Source organism: Tachysurus fulvidraco, chromosome 14, assembly GCF_022655615.1.
Source record: "Tachysurus fulvidraco isolate hzauxx_2018 chromosome 14, HZAU_PFXX_2.0, whole genome shotgun sequence".
NCBI lineage: Eukaryota > Metazoa > Chordata > Actinopteri > Siluriformes > Bagridae > Tachysurus > Tachysurus fulvidraco.
The window spans coordinates 15,094,242-15,119,858 of record NC_062531.1 but is presented as its reverse complement, the minus strand read 5'-3'; the positions used below and the strand labels follow the sequence as shown (position 1 = coordinate 15,119,858).

General features: G+C 38.2%; 2 protein-coding genes across 13 annotated transcripts in view; one reads left to right on the top strand and one right to left on the bottom strand.

The window, feature by feature from the left end:
- The window catches only part of LOC113656231 (citron Rho-interacting kinase), a 46,700-nt gene extending 32,095 nt beyond the window's left edge, over positions 1 to 14,605 (top strand). For 11 of the 12 annotated variants that reach the window (XM_047799852.1, XM_047799853.1, XM_047799848.1 and 8 more), the window contains 14 exons: positions 527 to 707; positions 1,337 to 1,425; positions 1,799 to 1,903; positions 2,031 to 2,200; positions 4,179 to 4,259; positions 4,517 to 4,652; positions 10,743 to 10,882; positions 11,002 to 11,094; positions 11,379 to 11,487; positions 11,727 to 11,855; positions 12,068 to 12,148; positions 12,287 to 12,365; positions 13,260 to 13,433; positions 13,558 to 13,945. In XM_047799852.1, coding sequence (XP_047655808.1) covers positions 527 to 707; positions 1,337 to 1,425; positions 1,799 to 1,903; positions 2,031 to 2,200; positions 4,179 to 4,259; positions 4,517 to 4,652; positions 10,743 to 10,882; positions 11,002 to 11,094; positions 11,379 to 11,487; positions 11,727 to 11,855; positions 12,068 to 12,148; positions 12,287 to 12,365; positions 13,260 to 13,433; positions 13,558 to 13,930 — 1,940 coding nt within the window. In that variant the 3' untranslated portion in view covers positions 13,931 to 13,945. Of the gene's footprint in view, positions 1 to 526; positions 708 to 1,336; positions 1,426 to 1,798; positions 1,904 to 2,030; positions 2,201 to 4,178; positions 4,260 to 4,516; positions 4,653 to 10,742; positions 10,883 to 11,001; positions 11,095 to 11,378; positions 11,488 to 11,726; positions 11,856 to 12,067; positions 12,149 to 12,286; positions 12,366 to 13,259; positions 13,434 to 13,557; positions 13,946 to 14,194 lie in introns of those variants that run through there. The other variant, XM_027167381.2, reaches the window with a different exon arrangement.
- Positions 14,606 to 17,800: 3,195 nt separating this feature from the next.
- mtmr3 (myotubularin related protein 3) overlaps positions 17,801 to 25,617 on the bottom strand; it is a 39,266-nt gene continuing 31,449 nt past the window's right edge. Inside the window, 1 exon segment of the mRNA XM_047799955.1 lies at positions 17,801 to 18,930. Coding sequence (XP_047655911.1) covers positions 18,759 to 18,930 — 172 coding nt within the window. The 3' untranslated portion in view covers positions 17,801 to 18,758.

Genomic DNA, 25,617 nt, shown 5'->3' with positions numbered 1-25,617 from the left:
GTGTGAAATACTAGTGCAGATTTATGCGGATTGTCTAGATTTATTTTACATAAAAATTCTTAAAAATGACTGTGGCAGCGGCGGCGTGGTCGAGCATCAACTGTAGACAGGGAGGAGGTTGGTTGAGCAGGCAAGTAAAGTGTAAAAATTCTCACACCTATCTTATTATTGTTGTTATTGATGTTATTGACACTCACACATCGGTAAATTACAGTTGAGAGAGGAAAATAGATGTGCATGCATAGAAATAGGACAACTCATGAATTGACTGCGTGAGCGTTTTATACAAAAAAACGTGTATGCACAAGCACAAACTACTGTTCTCATCTCTCTTTCTCTCTCTCTTACTCTCCTTCTCTCTCTTTTTAAAGAAATACACAATATCAGACTGACAAAAATAAGACACGGGTGAGAATCCTCACCCACCTCCCCTCTGTCTGCAGATGACTTTCAACAACGCCACCATTGCCACTGTAAAAATATACCGATAATATTGTTTTAGCTGTATTTTTCTTTCCCACAATAGAATGCCATGCTTTGTGCCACCCAAAATGCTCCCCCTACCTTCCAGCCACATGTGGTGTGCCCACCGAATATGCCCTTCATCTATCTGAGGCTTTGTGCAGGGAGAAGAGCAGTAACTCAGGCCTACAGCTCAAAGACTCCAGTGGACACATGAGGCTGGAGGGCTGGATGAAACAACCCAGGTCAGAACACTGCGTTCTATCTTCAATACTAATTGATATAATTTCTACATCAGGTAGGACAAGTTGGACAGTGCAAAAGAGTACAGTTAGTAAAAGTGGTAAAGTATTATGAAAGCTGTACCTTTCTTGGGTTATATAGGAATTACAGCGTTTTTGATATGTGAAACCCTCCATGGGTAACTGGACAGTTGGCTGCTTAGCTTTGAAATGGTCAGACGTCTGTAGTTCTAGAATGATGCAATTTAAAATCAACAATCATTGAAAACTAGTAAATACAGATGGTTTACCATATGATGTAAACCTTTGGTAAGCCACAAAAACAGGAATATCAAATTAGAAATTTCCCAAAAACATCTTTAAAAAGACATTTCTGAAAAAACATCCTATCTACAGATGAGACAAAATTGTACTAGAATAATACGAAGAGTATTATAAAAAGTCATATATAAAATGTGCTGTAATTCTACACTATTTATCCAATTTGGATGTTAATAATGAAATTGCTGAAAGCATGAACCATTCTTTGTTTAAATTTAGTTGTCTGCCTCTTAGTAGACATCTAAAAGAACATTTTTTTAATCATTTGTTCAACTAGGACTGTAAAGTGTGTGTTTGCATCCTTATTGTAGGAATGGCAAGCGTGGTCAGGGCTGGGAGAGGAAGTATGTGGTGCTCGAAGGGAACAAGGTTCTTACCTATGAGACTGAGCCCAGAGAAGGTCTTTACTATCTTAACTTCTGTACTTAAAAATACAAAAAAATTTAAGTTGTCTGTAGTCAGTTATATATATATATATATATATATATATATATATATATATATATAGATATATAGATATATATATATATATATATATATATATATAAACATTTTTGAAAATTCATTTGGCTATGACTAAGAGAGTCATATGTTGATAGGATAAGAAACCACAGTCAGAAATTTACTATAACAAGAAAATATTTATACTGATTTACTGAACTGTTATGAAAAAGACTCCTTATAACAGGTCCAATGGTATAATAAACAAATAAACAACACAATTGAGGGCTGTACTGTGTTCATTCCATGCTAATTGACCCACTGCATTGCAGAGTCACTGAAGCCAGTGGATGAGTTTGATCTGTATATATCTGAAGGTGAAGTGATTGTGCACAGTGCTGTTGGTGGTTCAGAGCTCACCAACACTGCAAAGTCTGGTAAGATAAAAGAAAATAAATGAAAATTTATAATCAGCATCATATTGTGCTAATAAGTCTATACATTAAATTACTTCACTTACAGACAGTGTACAGTGTAGTATAATGATGGTGTTTGGGTTCTCAGATGTGCCCTTTGTGCTAAAGTTGGAGTCGCTCCCCCATACATCCTGCTGGCCAGCACAGACCCTTTACCTCTTGTGCTCAAGCTTTGCGGAGAAACAGCGCTGGGTGGCAGTTTTGGAGGCCATTGTGGCAAGTGCTCGTGGTGCCCGTGAAAAAGCAGAGGCAGATGCAGTGAGTATAGAGGAAAAACCTGATCCATTTTGATGTTATTATATAATGGCCTGAAAAAAAGCAGGTTAAACAGGTTGGGGTTGAATGACGTGTAGACAGTGGACTAAACAGACAAATAGACTAGGCAAATACAGGGTCAACTTTAGTGAAGACAAAAAATAGGCTTGGTTACATCAGACTTTTAATGAATAATGAATTTCCATATGATGACAAAAACAAAAACAAATACATGATTACAGCATAGGAAAGTAATGCACAAACAGAAATATAATAAATTTTCTGATAATTGTTTCTAAACCAGCTATAAATTGATAAATTGATTTGGAAATATTTTAGATTTAATTAAATTTGTTTAATTTAAAGTAATATTTTTAGTACATTATTTAAGTATCATCTGAGTAAGTGGCATATAAACTTCAAGACAAGAAGCTTTTATTGTCATTTCATGAATATATAGCTGATGCAGTACACAGTAAAATGAAATAACATTTCTCCAGGACCATGGTGCTACATAAAATGACATAAAGCTACATAAAACAGCACACACCTAAGGACTTAAGTCATAGCCACATAAAGTGCAATGTCCGCAACCTAGTGCAACAGTGCGAGACAATGACAATAGACAGTGCAAACACAACACACAACATTACAAGACATATACACAAAATAGCGCTGACCAGTGTGCATACTGTATGTTATAAAGTAGGTTGTGAATTTAGAGCAATTGTAAACATATACAAACTTATGCAGTGGCAGCAGTCTGTGAGGTACTGTATTAAAATGTGGTGTGCAAAACAGCAATTACTGTAAGTGAGTGATTGATTTGTACTGTCCAGTGTAGATCACACAGTTGGGTGTGAGTGTGTGTGTGTTTGGTATAGTTTAGTTCTGTTCATTGAGGAGTCTGATGACTTGAGGGAACAAACTATTGCACAGTCTGGTTGTGAATGCTACAATATCTTTTTCCAGATAGAAGGAGAGTGCAGAGTGTGTGTGAGGAGTGTTTGGGCTCATCCACAATGCTGTTGGCTTTGCGGATGCAGTGTGTGTTATGAATGTTCATAATGGAGGGAGGAGAGATTCTGATGCACTTCTTAGCTGGCCTGAAGGGTCTTACCATCCAGGATGGTGCAGTTGTTCACAATGATGCAGCTGCTCAGAATGCTCTTGATGATCCCTCTATAAAATGTGGTCAAGATGGGGGCAGGGAAATGGGCTTTCCTCAGTCTTTGTGGGAAGTAGAGGTGCTGCTGGGCTTTCTTACCTTTTAGAGTGACCAGCTGAGTGACAAGTTCTCCACCAGATGAACTAAAAGGAATTTGGTGCTCTCGACGATCTCCACAGATGATCCGTAAATGTTCAGTGGAGAGTGGTTGCTCTGTGCTTTCCAGAAGTCAATAACTATCTCTTTCGTTTTGTCAACATTCAGAGACAGGTTGTTAACTCTATATGCTGACTCATCTATCTGTATGCTGACTCATCCTTCTTACAAAAGAGACCCACCAGGGTTGTATCATCAGTGAACAGGATGTGTTTTGAGCTGTGCATTGCTACACAGTTCTGAGCACCCTACCAGTAATGTTGTCTGGGCCAGCAGCCTTCAGTGTATATATACTTAGAGTTCTTCTCACATTGGCCGTGGTTAGACAGAGTACCTGGTCGGTGGGATCAATGGTCTTCCATGCTGCTACATTGTTCTACGCTTCAAACCGAGTGTAGAAGTCATTCAGCACATCTGGTAGGAAGGCATCACTGTCACAGGCAGGTGACGTTGTCCTATAGTTTGTGATCGCCTGGATGCCCTGCCGCATGAGCTGGGTGTCTTTGCTGTCCAGGAATTGGCTGTGAATTCTCATGTGCATGTGCACGCTTTGCCTCTCTGACGGCTCGGGACAGTTTGGCCCTTGCTTAATAATTAAATTATTATTATTATTATTATTGATAAAACAAGTAAAATAATATTCTTTCCTACTTTCAGAAGCTGCTGGGAAATTCTCTGTTGAAGCTGGAGGGAGATGACAGGCTGGACATCAACTGCACACTCCCTCTAACTGACCAGGTACCATATAACAAACTACTGTAGGACCAGTGGATATTATTAAAATAATTAAATAATGTTTGGGACTCAGTGCAGTGGGACTCAATGCAGATCAGTTATTGAAGTGCCCATCAGTTCACATCTTACTATAGTTATTAACATAGTTTCTTAATTAAGTATACGTATTGAGGATAAATATATTAGAAAATGTCATACTCACTGAATAAAACTGCAAGTCAAAAAACATTTTTAATTTAATGTTTTTGCTTTTTGCTCAGATTGTGTTAGTGGGTTCAGAGGAAGGTCTATATGCACTGAATGTTATAAAGAACTCATTGACTCACATCCCAGGCTTGGGCTCTGTGTTTCAAATCTACATCATCAAAGAGCAAGACAAGCTGCTCATGATTGTGGGTGAGTGAGCTTCAACTGCATATGGCAGTTTTATGTCTTGTGAAACTGAGACGCCTACTATATTTACAATAAATTCAACCTCACAAATTTCCACCATTATTACTATTTATGTTTTGTTAACACAGCTAACTGAAAAAGTAATGCATCTGTAACATGCTTCTAAGTTAATAATGGTTAGTTTGTTTTATGCTGATAAAGTAACATTACTTAATTCTAATGTGAAGTAATAACATTAAGTTGTAAAACATGTTAAAATAATACCAAGAAACATTTTCAATTTCCATTGGTTATTTGTATTCACACATTTGTATAAGTAGAATGTATAAGCAATGAGTGTTTCTTAGAAATTTGGCAGAAGCTTTATTAGCTTCTTTATTAGCTTTATTTAGCTTCAAAATCCAAAAGATCTGATCTTCACTAACACAGTGGAAGTTCAAAGAGTGTTGTGGTATACCCCTCTTACCCTGTGAGATGGTGGAACCAGTCGTGCAGTGCTGGTAGCTCTGAGGGTGTGAGGTGCAGTGCGAGGAGTGATGAGGGCTTTGAGGTAAGAGGGAACTGGTCCATTTTTGGCTTTGTAGGCTAGCATTAGTGTTTTGAATCTGATGTGTGCAGCTAATTGAAGCTAATGGAGGGAGCGCAGCAGCCAGGTGGTATGCGAGAACTTATTCAGGTTGAAAATTAGTCGTGCAGCTGCATTTTGGATCATTTGCAAAGGACAAGTTGTGGTTATAGGTAGACCTGCCAGAAGTGAGTTGCAGTTAGTCCAGTCTTGAGATGATGTACCTGAGCAAAAATGGCCGAATCTTTCAAATCCTTCAAACTATTTCCATTCTGAGCTGCAAATTCCAAGACTCCTGAGGGTGGACAAGAGACAGTTGATTATAGACAATGCATTCAAGAATTTTTCAAAGAAAAGAGAGAAGTGATACCGGTCTGTAGTTAATGATGTCTGATGGATCCAGATTTCTTCAGGATGGGAAGAACCCTTGCTCTCTGAAGGTAGTTGGTACATGACCAGAAGTATTATTATTAAAGAATTTATTCATCCATTCGTTTATTAAATTTATTTATTATAATAAATTTATTTATTTAATGGAGGATGAAAGCTGTCTTATACAGTAAGATTTTTAGCCATTTATATACAGACACAGGCTTTGAAATTTGAAAAACTTATGTAAATTCAACAGATATTTTTAGTTTGATTTGACTTGAACAAACATTTACACAAACCTTTACTCAATGCTTAATGAACAAGGCCTAGTTTTGTACTCTTGATACCTTTTTTTAGTGTCTGAAAAAATAAGGTTGCAAATAAAGACGGTTGTAGTGCTTAGTTTCTGTGGGAGAGAGAGGAGCTAGTGCTGCTGCTCCGATGAATTGTGAAGTGTTAGCTGAGGTGTGGTTTGGGCAGTTGCTCTGCTCCAGTTAGAATTATGTTATTTCCCACAAGATATATACCCTGGGGCAGACTTAGGATCTGCTGGAGTCAAGTCAAGTCAAGAAGCTTTTTATTGTTTATTCCAACCACATACAGCTGGTGTAGTACATAATAAAGTTTAACAATTTTCCTTCAGGACCATGGTGCTACATAAAACAACATAGAGCTACATAAATCAACATAGATGTAAGGACTTAAAATAAATTGTCCTAGTCACATAAAGTGTATTTTATGCAACCAAGTGCAAACAGTGCAAGACAAAAGACAAAATAGCACTGATTAGTGTGAATACTGCTTATTATACAGTATATTGTGCAAATTATGAATAAAGAGGGTTCCAGTAAACACTTGTGTATTAACAGCAGTTGAATGAGGTATTGAAATGTGATGTGCAAAAAAGCAATTGAGTGAGTGTGCAAAACAGCATATGCAAAAACAGTGTGCAAAAACAGCATGTAAACAGTTTAATATGGGTGGTCGGCATGATGTATGTATATTGAATGAGTGATCGAACGTGTTTTTGATTTGGTACAGTTAAAGCAGTTCATACAGTATGTTTGAGTGTGTGTTCGGAACAGTTTTGGGTGTTGAAATGTCTGATGGATAGCAGGAAGAAACTGTTGCACAGTCTGTTTGTGAGGGCCTGAATGCTTCGATACCTTTTTCCAGATAGTAGGAGGATGAAGAGTGTGTGTGAGGGAACAGGAATGAACAATGGTGCTATTCAGGGAAATGTTGAAGATGTCAGCGAAGACATCAACAAGCACATTCTCTGAGCAGCAGACTTCCATGGGTTAACTCTGCATAGAGTTCTTCTCACATCGGCCGTGGTTAGATAGACTACCTGGTTGTTGGGAGGATGTATGGTCTTCCTTGCCGCTACATTGTTCTGCACCTCGTTCAGTGGTCGTTCAGTGCATCTGGAAGGGAGGCATCACTGTCACAGACAGGTGAAGTTGTCCTGTTGTTCCTGTTCAACTGGATGACCTACCACATGATTTTGGCCTGCTCTGAAGGCGAAGTCTCTAGACCTGATGACTTCACTTTATACTTTCTTTGATCTATTCATTTACAGCATTTGGCAGATACCCTTATCCAGAGCGACTTACATTATCTCATATTTATACAACTGAGCAATTGAGGGTTAAGGGCCTTGCTCAGGGGCCCAACAGTGGCAGCTTGGTGGACCTGGGATCGAACTCAAAACCTTCTGATTGGTAGCCCAACACCTTAACCACTAGGCCACCACATTCATTCACTGCTCTTCTGTATGAATAGATCAAGTCAAGAATATATAATGCATGACTTAGCAGCTCTACATGTATGTTCAACTCACACTGTAATACATTATATACTGTAAATACAATATAATTTATAACACACTAGTGGTTATAAATCCTGCTCACAACTATTTTGATTGGCTATGCTGCTCACTGGTATCATACCAGGTTCCACTCTTGTCGGTAAAGAACAGTAATCTGCGTCTATAGTGGGTACAGATTTGCCTACACATATAATATACAGTATATGTTTTTCAAATCAAGAAACTTCATGGCTATATTGAAGATATATTAGCCATGTTCCAACCATTTTCTGTGGCTAACCTTTTACAAACATTTTTATGCAACTTAGGTAGGTTAGTTGCATTCCCAGCTAGCTTTATTTACAGTTTTATTTGATTATATATATTGTAGCGATTTTGGCTCGAGAAGCAAGGTACATATTTATAAGTAACTACAACGTGTTATAGTGACTTCTAAATATTTTAACCTAAGTTGAAATTAACGGTAATGGAATTAACGTTACGCTTATTTGGTCTGTTCGTCCGGCGAACAGTCCGTGTAACCTTTATTAATTCTATGAAGGCGGTATCTTCCTGGCCAAGAAAGATTAGCTTCCCTTTTACTTTATACCGTAATTTAAATTGAATTAACTTAATAGAGCATGTAGTTCAGACCCGATGTTGCAGGTACCTTAATTTGTGAGCGATACTCAGAGACAAATCACCTGTGGCTCAAAATGATGACATTTAATGAAATAGACAAACACAACATAAAACTAACTACCCAAACAAACAAAAGAAATAGGGAAAACGAAAATGAAAATAAAATAAAACAAAAGAAATTAAAATTGGGGAAAGGGAGGAAGAGACTGGAAAGAAGAAACTAGAGAAAGGAATGGCAAGCTTAGACTCAAAAATTAATCACACCCTAACTGGGAAATCGTCACAGAAACTTAAATTCACCTTAAGATTCAATGAAAGATTACTACTTAAAATTACGCATCTAAATTGGTTGGTAAAGGAAACGGTTACTTGCACTGGCTTACTGCACAAAGGGTCCGGATGCAACAGAGAAATCTCTGAAAAGTCAGTTAGGGTGGGGTCAGACGTTCTTACAAGTTCTCCTGAAGATCAGAATAGTTGTCGTTCTTGGAAGTGAAGCTTGCCGGAACTTCTTTGAAGGAAGATGGAGTCGTCTTGAAGCTGTTCCGAAAGTCTGACCACGGATTAGTGGTGTTTGTGACAATTTAAAGGTCGTGAACTCCATCCATCTTTGGGGAGATGACCAATACTTCGGTCAGGATTTTGGAGGGAAAAACTCCCTTTGTTTCAGGTGTCTGTGGGCGTGGTTTAGCTATCAAACTTTTAGATGACTTTAAAGTTTGATCCAGTGTGTATTAAGACGGTATGGCACCTTTCATTCAAATAAAATACACCATTGTTTGAAAAAATAGTAACCGATAATTTTGTGGTCATTTGGATACTAAACATGAAGGGACGGTATGAAGGCAGCAGTACATTACATACATAGATCAGTAATCGAAGGGTAACTGATGTTAATACGATATTGTGTTCTTATAAAGGCAAAGAAACAAAATGATACACAAAACAAAATGCACTTTCCTTAGGGAAGTAAAAAAGAAAACGATAGCTTCGTATACATTCTGACATCGGACCTTAAAGGGGCATACAGCATTAGAACAGGTATACATTAACATGCCATGATCAGTAACTGGAGTATAACTGATGTTAAATACAATGTTGTTTCTGACACATGAATAAAATACACCCTTGTCAGGAAATTAAGGAGCAAATAATTTTAAGTCAGGCAAGCCTTAAAAGAAGAACACATTACAAAAAGGGTTATAAGAATGAGAACCTTAGAGTACCTTATCTTCGGGTTTTATTAGTAAAAGGAATGTCTCATTGTGTGTGTGTGTGTGTGTGTGTGTGTGTGTGTGTGTGTGTGTGTGTGTGTGTGTGTGTGTGTGTGTGTGTGTGTGTGTGTGTGTGTGTGTGTGTGTGTGTGTGTGTGTGTGTGTGTGTTCTGATTGAGGGCCCCAGAGAAGCCGCATGGGGTTATCTGGTCTTTGTGTAGGCTCCAGTCATTCTGGAGCCAGGTGTGTGTGTAAAACTGGGTTGCTCATCGGTTAATTGAGGAGTAGATGTTGAAATTTAGGGTGCCTGGGACATGAAATCTAAAATGACCTGTACCAGATGCTACAATAAATATGAACCCTAAGTAGCACTGGATTAAGCCTTAGTATGACGTATAAATCTTAAATCTAGTGGCAGACATGTGTTTGCGACTTCTACCAACACTGGGGGTGAAACTGATGCCATTATCTGTCTCTGTATCTGTATCTGTAAATGCTCAAAAAATTAAAGATCTATTTTTATATTTAGATTTAAACCAGGAATAGACATGTTCCACACCAGAAGCTTTTTTAATGTTAACCCTTCCACTGTGCCTTAGGGAATTATTTTAACTCCCAAACTAGTTATCCTATGGACCTTCTTGGCAAGCTATATAATCAAAAGCCATCTAATAATAATTTTAGGAGATTTAATTGTATTTAATTTGTTACATTTCAGAGTTATTTATTATAAAACTGTGACAGACTCACAATGCTACTCTTCTGCAATTCAACCTGGGCCCTTCATGTAGCATTTTATTATAATGGTCTTATGATTTCCCCCAAATGTTTTTTTAATAACAATAGAGAATGATCCTAAACACAAAGAAAGTACAATTTTGTTTTACAATATGTAATGTTAATTAAATCTTCATGAGCTTTGTGGAGTTTTATGAAGCATACTTCTTATGTTTGTACAGAAATATAGTGTTATATAGAGACATATAGTCACATATAGTCACTACATTTTTAAAATGATTCCAAAAAATTAAAATTAAAATATTTTATTTTTATATTATATGGTTTTAAATTTTGTATTTGATTTGTTAGTTGAATAAATACTTTATTTTAATTATCATTCATGGAATAATTTTTTACTCAGAATTGAAAGACATTTAAAAACACAGTAACACAATGAACACTTTGTTTTCTGACAGAAGTGAATATACTTGTTAGATTCATACAGTCTGCAAAAATATTTATTTTTAGAAATTACATAGATACCCCTACCAACATTGTTGTTTTTGTTAATTGATGCAACAGTTAATGATTACTTTATATTAGTAATCACATACTGTAATGTTAGTCAACACTTAACATGTGTTACCATGATTTTTATACATGTGTGTAAGTGTCTATGATTTATTTAATATACCTTGACTATACCGTGTCTATATAGAGTATGATAACTTGTACTGAACACTATTTTGAGGTATAGCTTTCTTTTGCAGGTGATGAGAGGGCACTTTGCCTGGTGGAGATCAAGAAGGTGAAACAGTCACTCTCTCAGTCCCACCTCCCAACCTTGCCTGAAATTGTTCCATACATTTTTGAGACTGTCAAGGGTTGTCATCTTTTTGCTGCAGGGAGGGTATGACTGCTATCTCTCTAATGCACGTAAATAGATTCTGTACTGTAGAATCTATTTTGGGTCTACTGCTTTCATGCTTTATAATAGCTTTTGTGTAATTTTACTCATTCTCTCTTTAGATTGAAAATGGTTCCTGCATTTGTGCAGCAATGCCCAGTAAAGTCACAATTTTGCGCTACAACGACAATCTGAGCAAATTTTGCATTCGCAAGGTGAGAAGAAGACCTAGCTTTAACACAAACATAATTAAGTCTGACTCATTATATCCAATAAAAGACACAAGACAAATTATAACCTGTAATTTAAATTAAAAAGCTATGTCCTGTGAAGAATACAATTATTTAATCATATAAAAAATTATTATGAAACATTTATGTCTGAGGATTTCTTGGTTAATAGGTTGGCTGTAATGACCTTCCATAGGGATGGGTTTATAAACAGACAGGTGCACTCTTGCTCCTTAAGCATCCTTGTGGTCTCTCTCTCTTTCTCTCAGGAGATTGAGACTTTAGAACCCTGTAGCTGTATTTACTTCACCAACTACAGCATCGTCATTGGCACCAACAAGTTCTACGAGATTGAAATGAAGCAATATGTGCTGGAGGGTATGTACGATTTCAGTAATATCTATTCCTTCCACTACTGGAATTGGTTTAGATATAAGAGTTGTCATACTGCTCTTTTTTATACGAATACAACTGAACATATTTAACACTAGACATTACCAACTATACTGCAGAGAAACCATTTGGTAAGTCTTGTGTAAGGATTTGGTATTTTTATTATGGATTTTGTTATACTTGCATATTGTTAAACTAGTCAGGCATTTTGTGCTTTTTCACAGAGTTTCTGGACAAGAATGATGTGTCATTGGCTTCAGCTATGTTTACTGCATCCTCCTACAGCTTCCCCATCGCCATCATGCAGGTGTCGAGTGCAGCTCAGAAAGAGGAATACCTGCTCTGTTTCCATGGTCAGACTGAAATTCAGATTGAGATTGATATTATTCTATCACTGTATTGATTATTATCTATGTACATTTTCCAATATTAAAAAAAGGACCATGCTTGGGCATGACTGTCCATAATAAAACATATAGATTGTAGCTAGTATACTGACTATATATTTTTTTACAAATCTGAAATTTGATATAGCCTTAAATACTTGCAATGTTTGCACTGGCAGAATTTGGAGTGTTTGTGGATGCCTATGGCCGCAGAAGTCGCACAGATGAGCTCAAATGGAGTCGTCTTCCTCTAACATTTGGTACATGTCTTGAAAAAATTGTGTTCATATTTAAAGAGAGCATGTGCCTGACCATTACATAAATTTTTGCTTTTCATAAATCAGCAATTAAGTATAAGTGTATTAGTATCGTACTGCCTTAATCCTCTCTGTTCCCAGCCTTTAGAGAGCCATACCTGTTTGTGACTTACTTCAACTCGCTGGATGTTATTGAGCTTCAGGGTCATGCTGCTCTGGGGTGCGTGTCAAAATAACACCACGTAGACATCTAGTAGTTGTAGGAGTTAAAGTTAAGGCTATTATGATAAAAGGGTAGTACTTAGGAAACTACTTGAAAGCAAGGTATGATATTTCTATTTATCTTTTATCTATCTATAAGTAAATTACAATTTACTTGACATAAGGTGCAGTCGAGGGTGAGTTAAGAGTTCATGTGTGGATATGTTGATAGAATTTGTGTCTTTTCTTACTTCATGAATAGACAAACAAATCTCAGCCAGCTTATATTTAATTTGTATATTTGCATATTTTTATCATGTCATCAAGTAAATTTTATAAAAGTTATGTCAATGCAAGAAAATTAAATGAGACTATTAGTAAATAGGCAAGGGAAAGTGGTGGTTAAAGTATCTGGGCTCCTGATTAGAAGGTTGGAAGTTTAGAAGATTCACACCCAACACTGCCAATTCATGCACGAGATCAAGGCATTTAACCCTGTTTACTATACTAGATACTGTATCATGGCTGATCCATTAAGGTACAATAAACTAGAATAATTCAGTGCATTAATAAAAATAACCAACCATGAATTTCAGTAGTAATACACTGTAATTAATGTAAGTAAAACATGTAATGCAAAAAAAAAAGATGTTTAACATGTTAAAAATGCTACAATTATGTATCAATAATAATAAGAAGAATGATAAGAATAAAAATAAGACAAAAAAACAAATAAACAATTAAGCCAAATAGTGAATTATGTTGTTTGATTGCATAAAAAGTAATATGATTTAATTTTGATTTTCAAAATTATATATTTGTGGTGGTTATTTGGCAACTTGGACAACTGTTTATTGAGGATGAATTGTGGATTTCAGCATTTATAACTGTGTTTTTTGTAAACTTTGTTCAGGCCTCCTGCACTTGTTCACTTGGATGTCCCTAACCCACGCTACCTAGGCCCGGCCATCTCATCAGGTGCCATTTACTTGGCCTCATCTTACCAGAACAAACTGAGAGTGATCTGCTGCAAGGGCCATGTAGTACGAGAGTCAGGAGAATTGCAGCGGACAGGTTCTAACAGGAGGTATTATATTAATTACATTAGTAAAATAAATGCTGTCAAAAATATTAGATTCACACATATATTCTTGAATAAATGTTAGTAAAAGTTGTATATTAGCTTGATTTTACCTATATTTGTTTGACAGCTTTGACCTCTGCAGCAGCCCAAGCAAGCGTGGCCCGCCCACTTATAATGAGCACATTTCAAAGCGGCTTGCCTCAAGTCCTCAAGCTCAGGACAGTGTTGTGCACCGGGACCCTAGTACACCACACCGATACCGTGAGGGCCGCACTGAATTCCGCAGAGACAAGTCCCCAGCTCGGCCACTGGACCGTGAGAAGTCACCAGGGCGTGCTGTGATTGATGCACGCAGAGAGAGATCACCAGGACGGCCACTGGATGAGCGAGAGAGAGAGCGTGAGCGCACACGTCTGCACACAAGCTCAGTCCGCACTCAACTCACACCAGTTAACAAGGTACGCATGCGACACTGCCACGTTAACTGTGTGTCCTTCTAGGATGCCAGGATCAGGGTTTTAAAAGCTGTACAAGGATACATGCCACCGCTTTGATACTGTGTATTAGGAAGCATCCCTACACAAACAAGACATGTATCTGTAATTATTAATGACATTCAGTTGTGAACAAAAACAACCTAAGAAGAAGTAAATATAAAGATATCTTTAATTCAAACTGACTTTGGTGAGTTTTGTTCCCTCTATGAGTAACTAGTGACAGAGCCTGCTGAACTCTGTGACCTCTCTGTCCTGGTGCTGGTGTAGGTGTGGGACCAGTCTTCAGTGTGACCGAGCTCCCTGGACAGCTGAAGTGTAAGAGCCATCGTCCAGTCCCAGCATGGATGGACATGCCGTTTTACAGGCATCTCTTGTAATACAACTATTCCATCTTGGCATTGGCTGCTGTGAGCAGAACCACATCTTATTTATATTTTTTTGGATTTAGTTGTTGTCAAAATTTACATATTTTGCTCATATATTATACATATTTACATAGACTTTATGAAGAAGGGAACTGATTGGTGAAATATTTTAAGTGATTATTAAGATACACAAAAACCTTTACATATATACAGTATATATATATACACACATTATACACAGTATACACATTATACACACAGTATACACAGTGTATACACAGTATACACACACACACACACACACACACACACACACACACACACACACACACACACACATATATATATATATATATATATATATATATATATATATATATATATATATATATATGAACATAAAAACATAGCACATGCTAACTGTAAATATGTGTGGCCAGCTTTTATAGTTAAAGAAAGGTATGAGAAAGGTTTATAGTTAAAGTCTGAGAGTTGGATGACAAAGCCATGTATATTTTTTAAAGATAAAAAAGGTTTGTATAAATTTAAGACAAAATTTCTTACAGAAAACACAAGTTTTCACTTTTACATAGCTGCTTTTGTGGATATCAAGCATCAGGCTGGCTGCTTTTCTGATATTATCTTTTGTTCTCAATTTTGTAAGAGCTGACAGTCAAAACTTAGGCATGTGCTGATAACTGTTTTTTTTTTGGTTTTTACTTTACTTATCACAGACCTATAAAGGGTACAAATGTGTAGCCTCACACTTAAGGAATCCTTCAAGAACAATAGTTTTGACCATGATCTTGCTCTGACTGCTTTAAAATTGGGGAGTTGACAGACAGAAATGATCTTTTCATCCTTGCATTGGAAAAGACATATACTGTACACCTTTTCTGCTTGTAAGAATTATGACTACAATTGAGATTGAAATATCACAGTTTGTTTTACTGCAAAAAGCAGTGCAGAAAGTCCAGCCTAAAGTGTACTGAAACTGATCAGATGACAGAGTTCTTTCTTGACTGGAATGACTGATGTCTGTTTTAACAAATGCATGCTGTCATGTTTGCTTGGCACTATCCCAACTGCTAGACCAAAAAGGTCTTACAAGCCTGTCTTCTTTACAGAGCTTGCTAAATAGACTATTGAGAGGATTATAAAATGTGAGGCTCATAAAATCATGTAGAAGCAGTTCTCTTACTGTCCTCATGTTAGTGCATAGACATGCTAAGCACTCTCCTCTAGCTAGACAAGGATATGTTTGGCTCTAACCACTGTGATAATCCCATTACAAACACAGTATTAATGCTGAGTTAGTCATGCATCTTAGATTGATAGCCAGCCTAACTAGTCTTCAAGTTGCCATGCCTATGTTGTCATAAACTGCCAGAGCAGTACCCATGACATATACGGATAAAAAAGAAAAACAAACAAAGAAAACAAGTAAACAAAACAAAAGTATAGAAAGCACAATTTCAGAGGTAATATACCACAACAGTTTTCTGGAAACTATACCGGTATTTTTCACATCAATTGGATATTTTCATCCAAGCAGCTCATCCTGAGCTCTGTACAATCTAGCTACTAACAAAAACACATTTTAACTGACTGGCAACAGTTGTTTAATTTAAAGAAAATGTAAAATAACCCCCACTCTCAACAGTATTCGGAACAGTGCATTTCTATTTTGTTTCTCATTCTATTTTACATTTTCTTATGTTTAAACTTGTAAACAAAAAAACAAACTTTATGCTAATGTGAATGTTCCTTAACCACAGCAAAACTTTCACAGGAAAGTTTACTTTTGTTACATCTATTCCCCATGCTCTATTTTAATCATCTAATAAATAGAAATGTTTAAAAAAATCAATAACAAAAATACCATACTGTATTTTTATACAGTATTTCATACATGATCATACATGAGTTTGAATGGGCTAAGACTGGATGACCAGGCAGATTTTTACACTCAGATAGAAATGGCTGATTCCTCACTAAACTCCAGTATTATGTTTGTTAGTAAAATGTTAACATTGGATTAAAACATTTGAGAGGCAGCGTTAATTTTAATGGTAAATCTTGGTGAATTAACTATTTAATTAAATTAAATTTATTTATCAATTTTTACTTTTAACAATTCACATGTTAATTCGTATGTCTATCCCTAATGAGTAAGCCGGAGGCAACGGTGGCAAGGAAAAATGCTCTGAGATGATATGAGAAAAAACCTTGAGATGAACTCAGAAGAGACTCAGCAGGAACCCATCCTCATTTTGGTGATACTGGATAGTAAATAATGTAAATGTAAATAATGTTCTTCCTACAACAGTTTGTAGTTGAGTGCACTAATGGGTCAGCGAAGATTCTCAGTTTTTTCTCAGTTTTTCTCAGTTCTCACCACAGAACCAACACTAGTTTCTTTCTAATGAAAAACCAAACATAAAGCTGACTGAGTCAACAGTGGTTTAAAGAAGGTATGACAGTTTCTGGGAGGCCCTATCTACAGCAATCCCATGAGTCACTGGCTGACCATGCAGGGGTAGGTTGTCAGGATTGATGAAGTAGGTCCGGAAAAAGAGCCGCTCAGACTAGTAACTCATAACATCAGGAGATTGGGACTGGCATGTGTAGCTCGACAGAGAGAGTGTATGATTGTGGTCATGTGATGGTTAAATACAATGTACATTATGTACAAAATGCAAGCAGCGACTCCAAAAGGTGACATAAACTGAGACTGTGTCTGAGTCCTGAACACTGTAGGGCTATGTACAAAAAAGCTTGAGTCTGGTTTAAGTCTTTAAATGGAAAGTTTTTTTTTTTGTTTTATTTAAATGAAAAAATGCTGCCAATTAGACAGATAAAGGTAAAAAATTATTTCATACTAAAGTCCTCAACATTAAAGCCATAATAATAGCAAAGAAGTGTATATGATACTAAAAGTTTCAGCAATGTGAAAAGAAAAAAAAACTGATATCAGTGCATGCCTAATACATATATTATATTTGGAATAAGAGCTTCTTGCTATAAGTGTCCTTGTGCTGTTGCAGTAATTGTATAGCAATTTTTGTTTAAACAGTATAACAGTATTTCCTTTTATTAACACTGCTGTCTACAAGATGTCTACTGGGCTGTTTTGGAATTTTTTTTTCTGCTTAAAGTAATGGTGTCCTGTATGGTGTATGGTGAAATAACGTCCAGTAGCCCTCAGGGTTTGTATAAGAAATATTACTGCTTCCTTATTGTGTGAGCTAACCAGCACAGCTACACTAAAGCTCTTTTAAAAATATATATAGCAGATAACAGTGTGTTCACATCATTCGCATGCATACTTTACGTCTCAGTTTGCGTCCCATGAATCCACTAAATATGGATTGCTATATATTTATACATATTGATGTTTTCATTTCTTTTTTTTTTAAACATGAATGATGAGTTACACAGTGTAAATCCTGATTGTCATACAAAAATCAATAAAGTGCTGAATAAAAAAGAGCTGAAAATAAGGGGCTGGTGTTTCATGATTAAATTTATTGTCATGTAACTTTGAGAGTTTATTTCACATAGTTATCATTGTGCAAGAATATAAACCATTATTATGTGAGCCATTATTAAGAAATTCTAAATAATTTATTTTTCCTTAAATGCTTTATATTTCATATATATCATTTGATTTGTTATGCATTGTGTCACAAATAGCTATTAGTGAACAAGTGGCAAACAAGTATGCTGCCAGAATTAAGAAAACGGTATTACCACTTTATCACAAGTATTTAAATGTTAAGACATGTCCATAACAGATGTACATGCATGTTACATGTGGTTTAAAATATTTGGTCAAAGACCTCACCAAAAAGCATCTATAGAGGTGTCTGGTAGTTAAGAACATTTAATTTATAAAGAGCAGCAATAAATGAACAGGTACAGCAAAGCTAGGTATAATATAACCAAACCTTGTTTCACTCAAAAAGCAGCAAACTCTCTCAGCACTGAAAATCATGTCTTTGTAAGATGAAGACACAAATAAAACATCTTCATTTTCCAGTTTAACTGACCACCCCAAGACATCCCTATGTGAAGCCTCACAGGATTTACTTTCTATACCCAAGGGAAAGGGAACACAAAACAAATCACCATTTCAGCAGAACCAGAGTGAATCCCTGACTTCGGAGATGTCTAGCAGTTCACTAAACCTCTGTGTGTGTGTCAGCTATCCAAGCCAGCAGTCAGGCACATGAATGTGCCACCCAAAGTGCTTTAAATATTCTTAGAAAAATCCGTAGAGACATTGCTTCCAGACACTTTTCACTCCATAAACAGATCTATTTCCTCTTCCGATGCAGAAGATGCACACAAAAAAAGGTAAGGAAATTACAGTTTCTTCCTGCTACACCAAAACAACAAGTGTTCAGAAACTACTGTTTTATACTAAGCTGCTGTACATGTCGAGGCAATGTGCTGGGAAGTACTTAGTTGGAGCTGGCCGTGATGGATTTGTCAAACTCTAGATCCAGAGGAGGAGGAGAGGACTGCAGGCTGTTGTAACATGCCTTACACACACGGCTTGGCTCAAACAATTGCTTACTTGGCACAGGAATGTTCTGATCATAGCAGCTGGCACAAAACACATTACCACAGTTCCTGTAGAGGGCAACAAAGAGAGAATTTTAGCGGATGAAAAAGACAAAGAATTAGGAAATAAACAGAGAATGACATGAGTAAATGAATTATGCTCAATTACATTTAATTACACCTGCTGTATATTAGAACCTTTAGAACCACATAATATAATATAATATAATATAATATAATATAATATAATATAATATAATATAATATAATATAATTTTCAGCTTATGTTTCCTATTATTTTAAATCTAGGTCTGTTTGTGGCAGATCACCCAATTAGGTGAGCAAATGTATAGGAGCAGACAGTCAAAGTAAATTTAATAAAACTTAATATTTGGGTTGACATAAACTGCAGTAACTTCAGCAAGGCAAGCCATGACCAACACATGATCCAATATTCTTGACAAATCCCATCTTTCTCCACAGTGTGATAGAGGATAATCTTGGATTCACAAGAACCAAGAAATATTTCTGTACTGCATTGCTAATTTCACTCTGGCTTTATTATTCGTAATCTTACTCCTGGTTTGCATCTAGTGGTTAAACAATTGCAGGTATAACAATTTGGATTTTGATACTTTCACCCCTGCCCTATGGAGGTTGTTGGTGAGGTCACTGTTGGTTTTGCCTTTACATTCACAGCTCTCACAATGTTTCTTTTATCAACTGTGGTTTGTCAGATGTCAGTAGACTCGTGTTTTCATTATTTTTAAGCAATTCCAAATTGTTGTACTGGCTATAGCCAATTCTTGTCCCGATGTTCACAGCTAAATAATGGTTTTCTTTTCTCCTACTGTCAGCTCTCTAGTCTTCGGGAAGGTTTATTCTTTTTTACAAAAAAATGAACACTTCACAGGCAAAATCCAGGGCTCAAACCAACAGTAGAGATTCAGGACTATTAACTGTTTAAACAGTAAATCTAATAGAGCAAAAACAAACTACCGTCAGTCAATCACCAATATTTGTTATCATTTGGAAGGTTTTGATTAGTAAAATGTGTAATGGTCCAGGTTGTTGAACACATCTAGTTGTAAATCTCAGGAGTTGAAAGCTGATGTATCATCTCATGTTCATCTTTTCCTCTCAAATCCAAATGTTTTCAGTGTAAAACAAAGAACCAGCCTTGCTGTTTCAGTCATTTAGAAGGGGAATGTAGTTCACCACATGCAAATTTTCCATAAACATATTTTAAGTTATATAATTAGCAAGAAGGAGACGATGCAAAAACAGCTCTCAAATCTCTGTGAGTGTAAGTTCACTCATTAAAAACCAACCACAAATATCCACCTACTCCAAATATCCATTTTAAATATCCACATACTTTGATGTTGGCTTTGACAGTGCAAGTACTCGTAAAGACCGGTGCTTTTTGGAGGCTAGTGGACATAAGGGTCAGTGTTACTTTTGGAGGCAAGTGGACAGAAAAATTGTGAAAGCTACTGGACCGCTAGGGTGCCAATACTTGTGGAGGCAAGTGGACATGAGCATGTGACATGATCCGAATACACGGGAGGCAGCTCCTCTCATTTTGCTGAGTGTTTTGATATGTCACATGTCTATGTTGTGCAAATATTTAATTTTCACGTGATGTCACGTGACTGCCCCACACGATGTGACCCCACATGAGCTGCCCTACATGATGTGACCACAATACCCGTGGGGCAGTTCCCCACATTGTGCTGAGTGTTTTGATATGTCACATATCCATGTTGTGCAAATTTTTGATTTTGCTTGTTTTGGGGGCGTGGCTACACGTGACGTCATGTCACGTGACCAGAATACCCGTGGGGAGGTTCCCCTCAATGTGCTGAGTGTTTTGATATGTCACATGTCCATGTTGTGCAAATTTTTGATTTCGCTGGTTTTGGGGGCGGGGCTATACGTGAAGTCACATGACGTGACCAGAATACCCGTGGGGCAGTTTCCCTCATTGTGCTGAGTGTTTTGATATGTCACATGTCCATGTTGTGCATGTTTTTGATTTCGCTTGTTTTGGGGGCGGGGCTACACGTGACGTCACGTGATGTGACCAGAATACCCATGGGGCAGTTCCCCTCATTGGGCTGAGTGTTTTGATATGTCACATGTCCATGTTGTGTAAATTTTTGATTTTGCTTGTTTTGGGGGCGGGGCTACACGTGACGTCATGTGGTGTCGAGTGACGTCACCAGAATACTCGATGGGGTGCCAATACTTTTGGCAAAAAGTGGCTACTGAGGGTTTGGACATTTCATGTCAATACTGCAGTCATTATGGGATTCTACTTATTATACTGCATAGAACAGTACATGCAATTCTTAATGTTGGATGTATTGTGTGTGTGAGAGCTTAGAGGACTTTTCGGGATTCCCTATTCAAGTCTATGGGATGTTCGATCGTCGACTGCGGGAAAACCGAAAATTCCGTCGGAACTCCGAAATAAAAACTTCGTCCGGAGTGAGGTCCTAAAGAACCTGTCTGAGTTCGGTGTAAATCGCTCGAAAACTTGCCGAGTTACAAACCTCAAAAATTTATAATGGAAGTCTATGGGAAAAAAGGCCACTTTGAGCTTCCGTACCGGGAATGCCGGAATTCCGATCGCTTAGAAAAATAGAAGCAACAAACTTCAGACCAGGGTCTACGACATATCCGAATTTGGTGCATGTGGCTCGAACGCCCTGGGCCGCATTTTTTTAAATAAATTTTTGTCTAAGAATAATAATAATAATAATAACTAGATTTGTAAAGTTCATCGCGACAAACTTTGATGTTGGCTTTGACAGTGCAAGTATTTGCAAAGGCCGGTGCATTTTGGAGACGAGTGGACAGAAAGATTGTGAAAGCTACTGGACCGCTAGGGTGCTAATACTTTTGGAGGTGAACGGACATGAGCATGTGATGTGATATGTCACATGTCCATGTTGTGCAAATTTTTGATTTCGCTTGTTGTGGGGGCGGGGCTACACGTGACGTCACGTGTAGTGACCAGAATACCCATGGGGCAGTTCCCCTCATTGGGCTGAGTGTTTTGATATGTCACATGTCCATATTGTGTAAATTTTTGTTTCGCTTGTTTTGGGGGCGGGGCTACACGTGACGTCACGTGACGTGACCAGAATACCCGTGGGGCAGTTCCCCTCATTGTGCTGAGTGTTTTGATATGTCACATGTCCATGTTGTGCAAATTTTTGATTTCGCTTGTTTTGGGGGCGGGGCTACACGTGACGTCACGTGACGTGACCAGAATACCCATGGGGCAGTTCCCCTCATTGGGCTGAGTGTTTTGATATGTCACATGTCCATGTTGTGTAAATTTTTGATTTCGCTTGTTTTGGGGGCGGGGCTACACGTGACATCACGTGGTGTCGAGTGACGTCACCAGAATATCCGGTGGGGTGCCAATACTTTTGGCAAAAAGTGGCTACTGAGGGTTTGGACATTTCATGTCAATACTGCAGTCATTAATGGATTCTACTTATTATTATACTGCGTGGATCACACAGAGAGAAGCCGTGCCTGAGCTCTGCGCACGCTGTGTGTGTGAGAGCTTAGAGGAATTTTCGGAATTCCCCATTCAAGTCTATGGGATGTTTGATCGTCGACTACCGGAAAACCGAAAATTCCGTCGGAAGTCCGAAATAAAAACTTTGTCCGGAGTAAGGTCCTAAAGAACCTTTCCGAGTTCGGTGTAAATCACTCGAAAACTTGCTGAGTTATAAACCTCAAAAGTTTATAATGGAAGTCTATGGGAAAAAAGGTCACTTTGAGCTTCCGTACCGGGAATGCCGGAATTCCGATCTCTTAGAAAAATAGAAGCAACAAACTACAGACCAGGGTCTACAACATATCCGAATTTGGTGCATGTGGCTCGAACGCCCTAGGCCGCATTTTTTAAAATAAATTTTTGTCTAAGAATAATAATAATAATAATAATAATAATAATAATAATAATAATAATAATGAGCTTATAACGGAAATCAGAATGTTGGCTTCTACAAAGCCAACATAATAATAATAATAACTAGATTTGTAAAGTTCGTCACGACAAACTTTGATGTTGGCTTTGACGGTGCAAGTATTCGCAAAGGCCGGTGCATTTTGGAGGCGAGTGGACAGAAAGATTGTGAAAGGTACTGGACCGCTAGGGTGCTAATACTTTAGGGGGTGATCGGCCATGAGCATGTGACGTGATCCGAATACCCGTGGGGCAGTTCCCTTCATTGTGCTGAGTGTTTTGATATATCACATGTCCATGTTTTATTTCGCTTCTTTTGGGGGCGGGGCTACATGTGACATCACGTGACGTGACCAGAATACCCATGTGGCAGTTCCCCTCATTGTGCTGAGTGTTTTGATATGTCACATGTCCATGTAGCGCAAATTTTTAATTTAGCTTGTTTTGGGGGCGTGGCTACACGTGACGTCACGTGATGTGACCAGAATACCCGTGGTGCAGTTCCCCTCATTGTGCTGAGTGTTTTGATATGTCACATTTCCATGTTGTGCAATTTTTTAATTTTCACGTGACCTCACGTGACCTCATGTGACGTCATGTGACGTGACCAGAATACCCGTGGGGCAGTTCCCCTCAATGTGCTGAGTGTTTTGATATGTCATATGTCCATGTTGTGCAAATTTTTGATTTCGCTTGTTTTGGGGGTGGGGCTACACGTGACGTCACGTGACGTCACCAAATTACCCGTGGGGCAGTTCCCCCTCATTGTGCTGAGTGTTTTGATATGTCACATGTCCATGTTGTGCAAATTTTTGATTTCGCTTGTTTTGGGGGCGGGGCTACACGTGACGTCACGTGACCAGAATACCCGTGGGGCAGTTCCCCTCATTGTGCTGAGTGTTTTGGTATGTCACATGTCCATGTTGTGCAAATTTTACATTTTCATGTGTCGTCACGTGACGTCACGTGACGTGGCCAGAATACCCGTGGGGCAGTTCCCCTCATTGTGCTGAGTGTTTTGATATGTCACATGTCCATGTTGTGCAAATTTTTGATTTTGCTTGTTTTAGGGGTGGGGCTACACGTGATGTCACGTGACGTGACCAAATTACCCGTGGGGCAGTTCCCCCTCATTGTGCTGAGTGTTTTGATATGTCACATGTCCATGTTGTGCAAATTTTTGATTTCGCTTGGTTTGGGGGCGGGGCTACACGTGACGTCACGTGACGTGGCCAAAATACCCGTGGGGCAGTTCCCCTCATTGTGCTGAGTGTTTTGATATGTCACATGTCCATGTTGTGCAAATTTTACATTTTCACGTGTCGTCACGTGTCGTCACGTGACGTCCCGTGACGTGATCATAATACCCGTCGGGCAGTTCCCCACATTGTGCTGAGTGTTTTGATATGTCACATGTCCATGTTGTGCAAATTTTTGATTTCGCTTGTTTTGGGGGTGGGGCTACACGTGACGTCACGTGACGTGACCAGAATACCCGTGGGGCAGTTCCCCTCATTGTGCTGAGTGTTTTGATATGTCACATGTCCATGTTGTGCAAATTTTTGATTTTGCTTGTTTTAGGGGCGGGGCTACACGTGACGTCACGTGACGTGACCAAAATACCCGTGGGGCAGTTCCCCTCATTGTGCTGAGTGTTTTGATATGTCACATGTCCATGTTGTGCAAATTTTACATTTTCACGTGTCGGGGCTACACGTGACGTCACGTGGTGTTGAGTGACGTCACCAGAATACCCGGTGGAGTGCCAATACTTTTGGCAAAAAGTGGCTACTGAGGGTTTGGACATTTCATGTCAATACTGCAGTCATTATGGGATTCAACTTATTATACTGCATAGAACAGTACATGTAATTCTTAATGTTGGATGTATTGTGTGTGTGAGAGCTTAGAGGACTTTTCGGAATTCCCTATTCAAGTCTATGGGATGTACGACCGTCGACTACGGGAAAACCGAAAATTCCGTCGGAACTCCGGAATAAAAATTTTGTCCGGAGTAAGGTCCTAAAGAACCTGTCCCTGTTCGGTGTAAATCGCTCGAAAACTTGCCGAGTTATAAATCTCAAAATATAAAAATTATATCTCAAAATTATAATGGAAGTCTATGGGAAAAAAGGCCAATTTGAGCTTCCGTACCGGGAATGCCGGAATTCCGATCGCTTAAAAAAATAGAAGCAACAAACTTCAGACCAGGGTCTACGACATATCCGAATTTGGTGCATGTGGCTCGAACGCTCTAGGCCGCATTTTTTTAAATAAATTTTTGTCTAAGAATAATAATAATAATAATAATAATAACTAGATTTGTAAAGTTCGTCGCGACAACTTTGATGTTGGCTTTGACGGTGCAAGTATTCGCCAAGGCCGGTGCATTTTGGAGGCGAGTTGACAAAAAGATTGTGAAAGCTACTGGACCGCTAGAGTGCCAATACTATTGGAGGTGAGCGGATATGAGCATGTGACGTGATCCGAATACCCGTGAGGTAGTTCCTCTCATAGTGCTGAGTGTTTTGATATGTCACATGTCCATGTTGTGCAAATTTTTAATTTCGCTTCTTTTGGGGGCGGGGCTACATGTGACATCACGTGACGTCACGTGACATGACCATAATATCCATGGGGCAGTTCTCCTCATTGTGCTGAGTGTTTTGATGTCACACGTCCATTTTGTGCAAATTTGTTATTTCACTTGTTTTGGGGGCGTCACGTGCCGTTACCAGAATACCCATGGGGCAGGTCCCCTCATT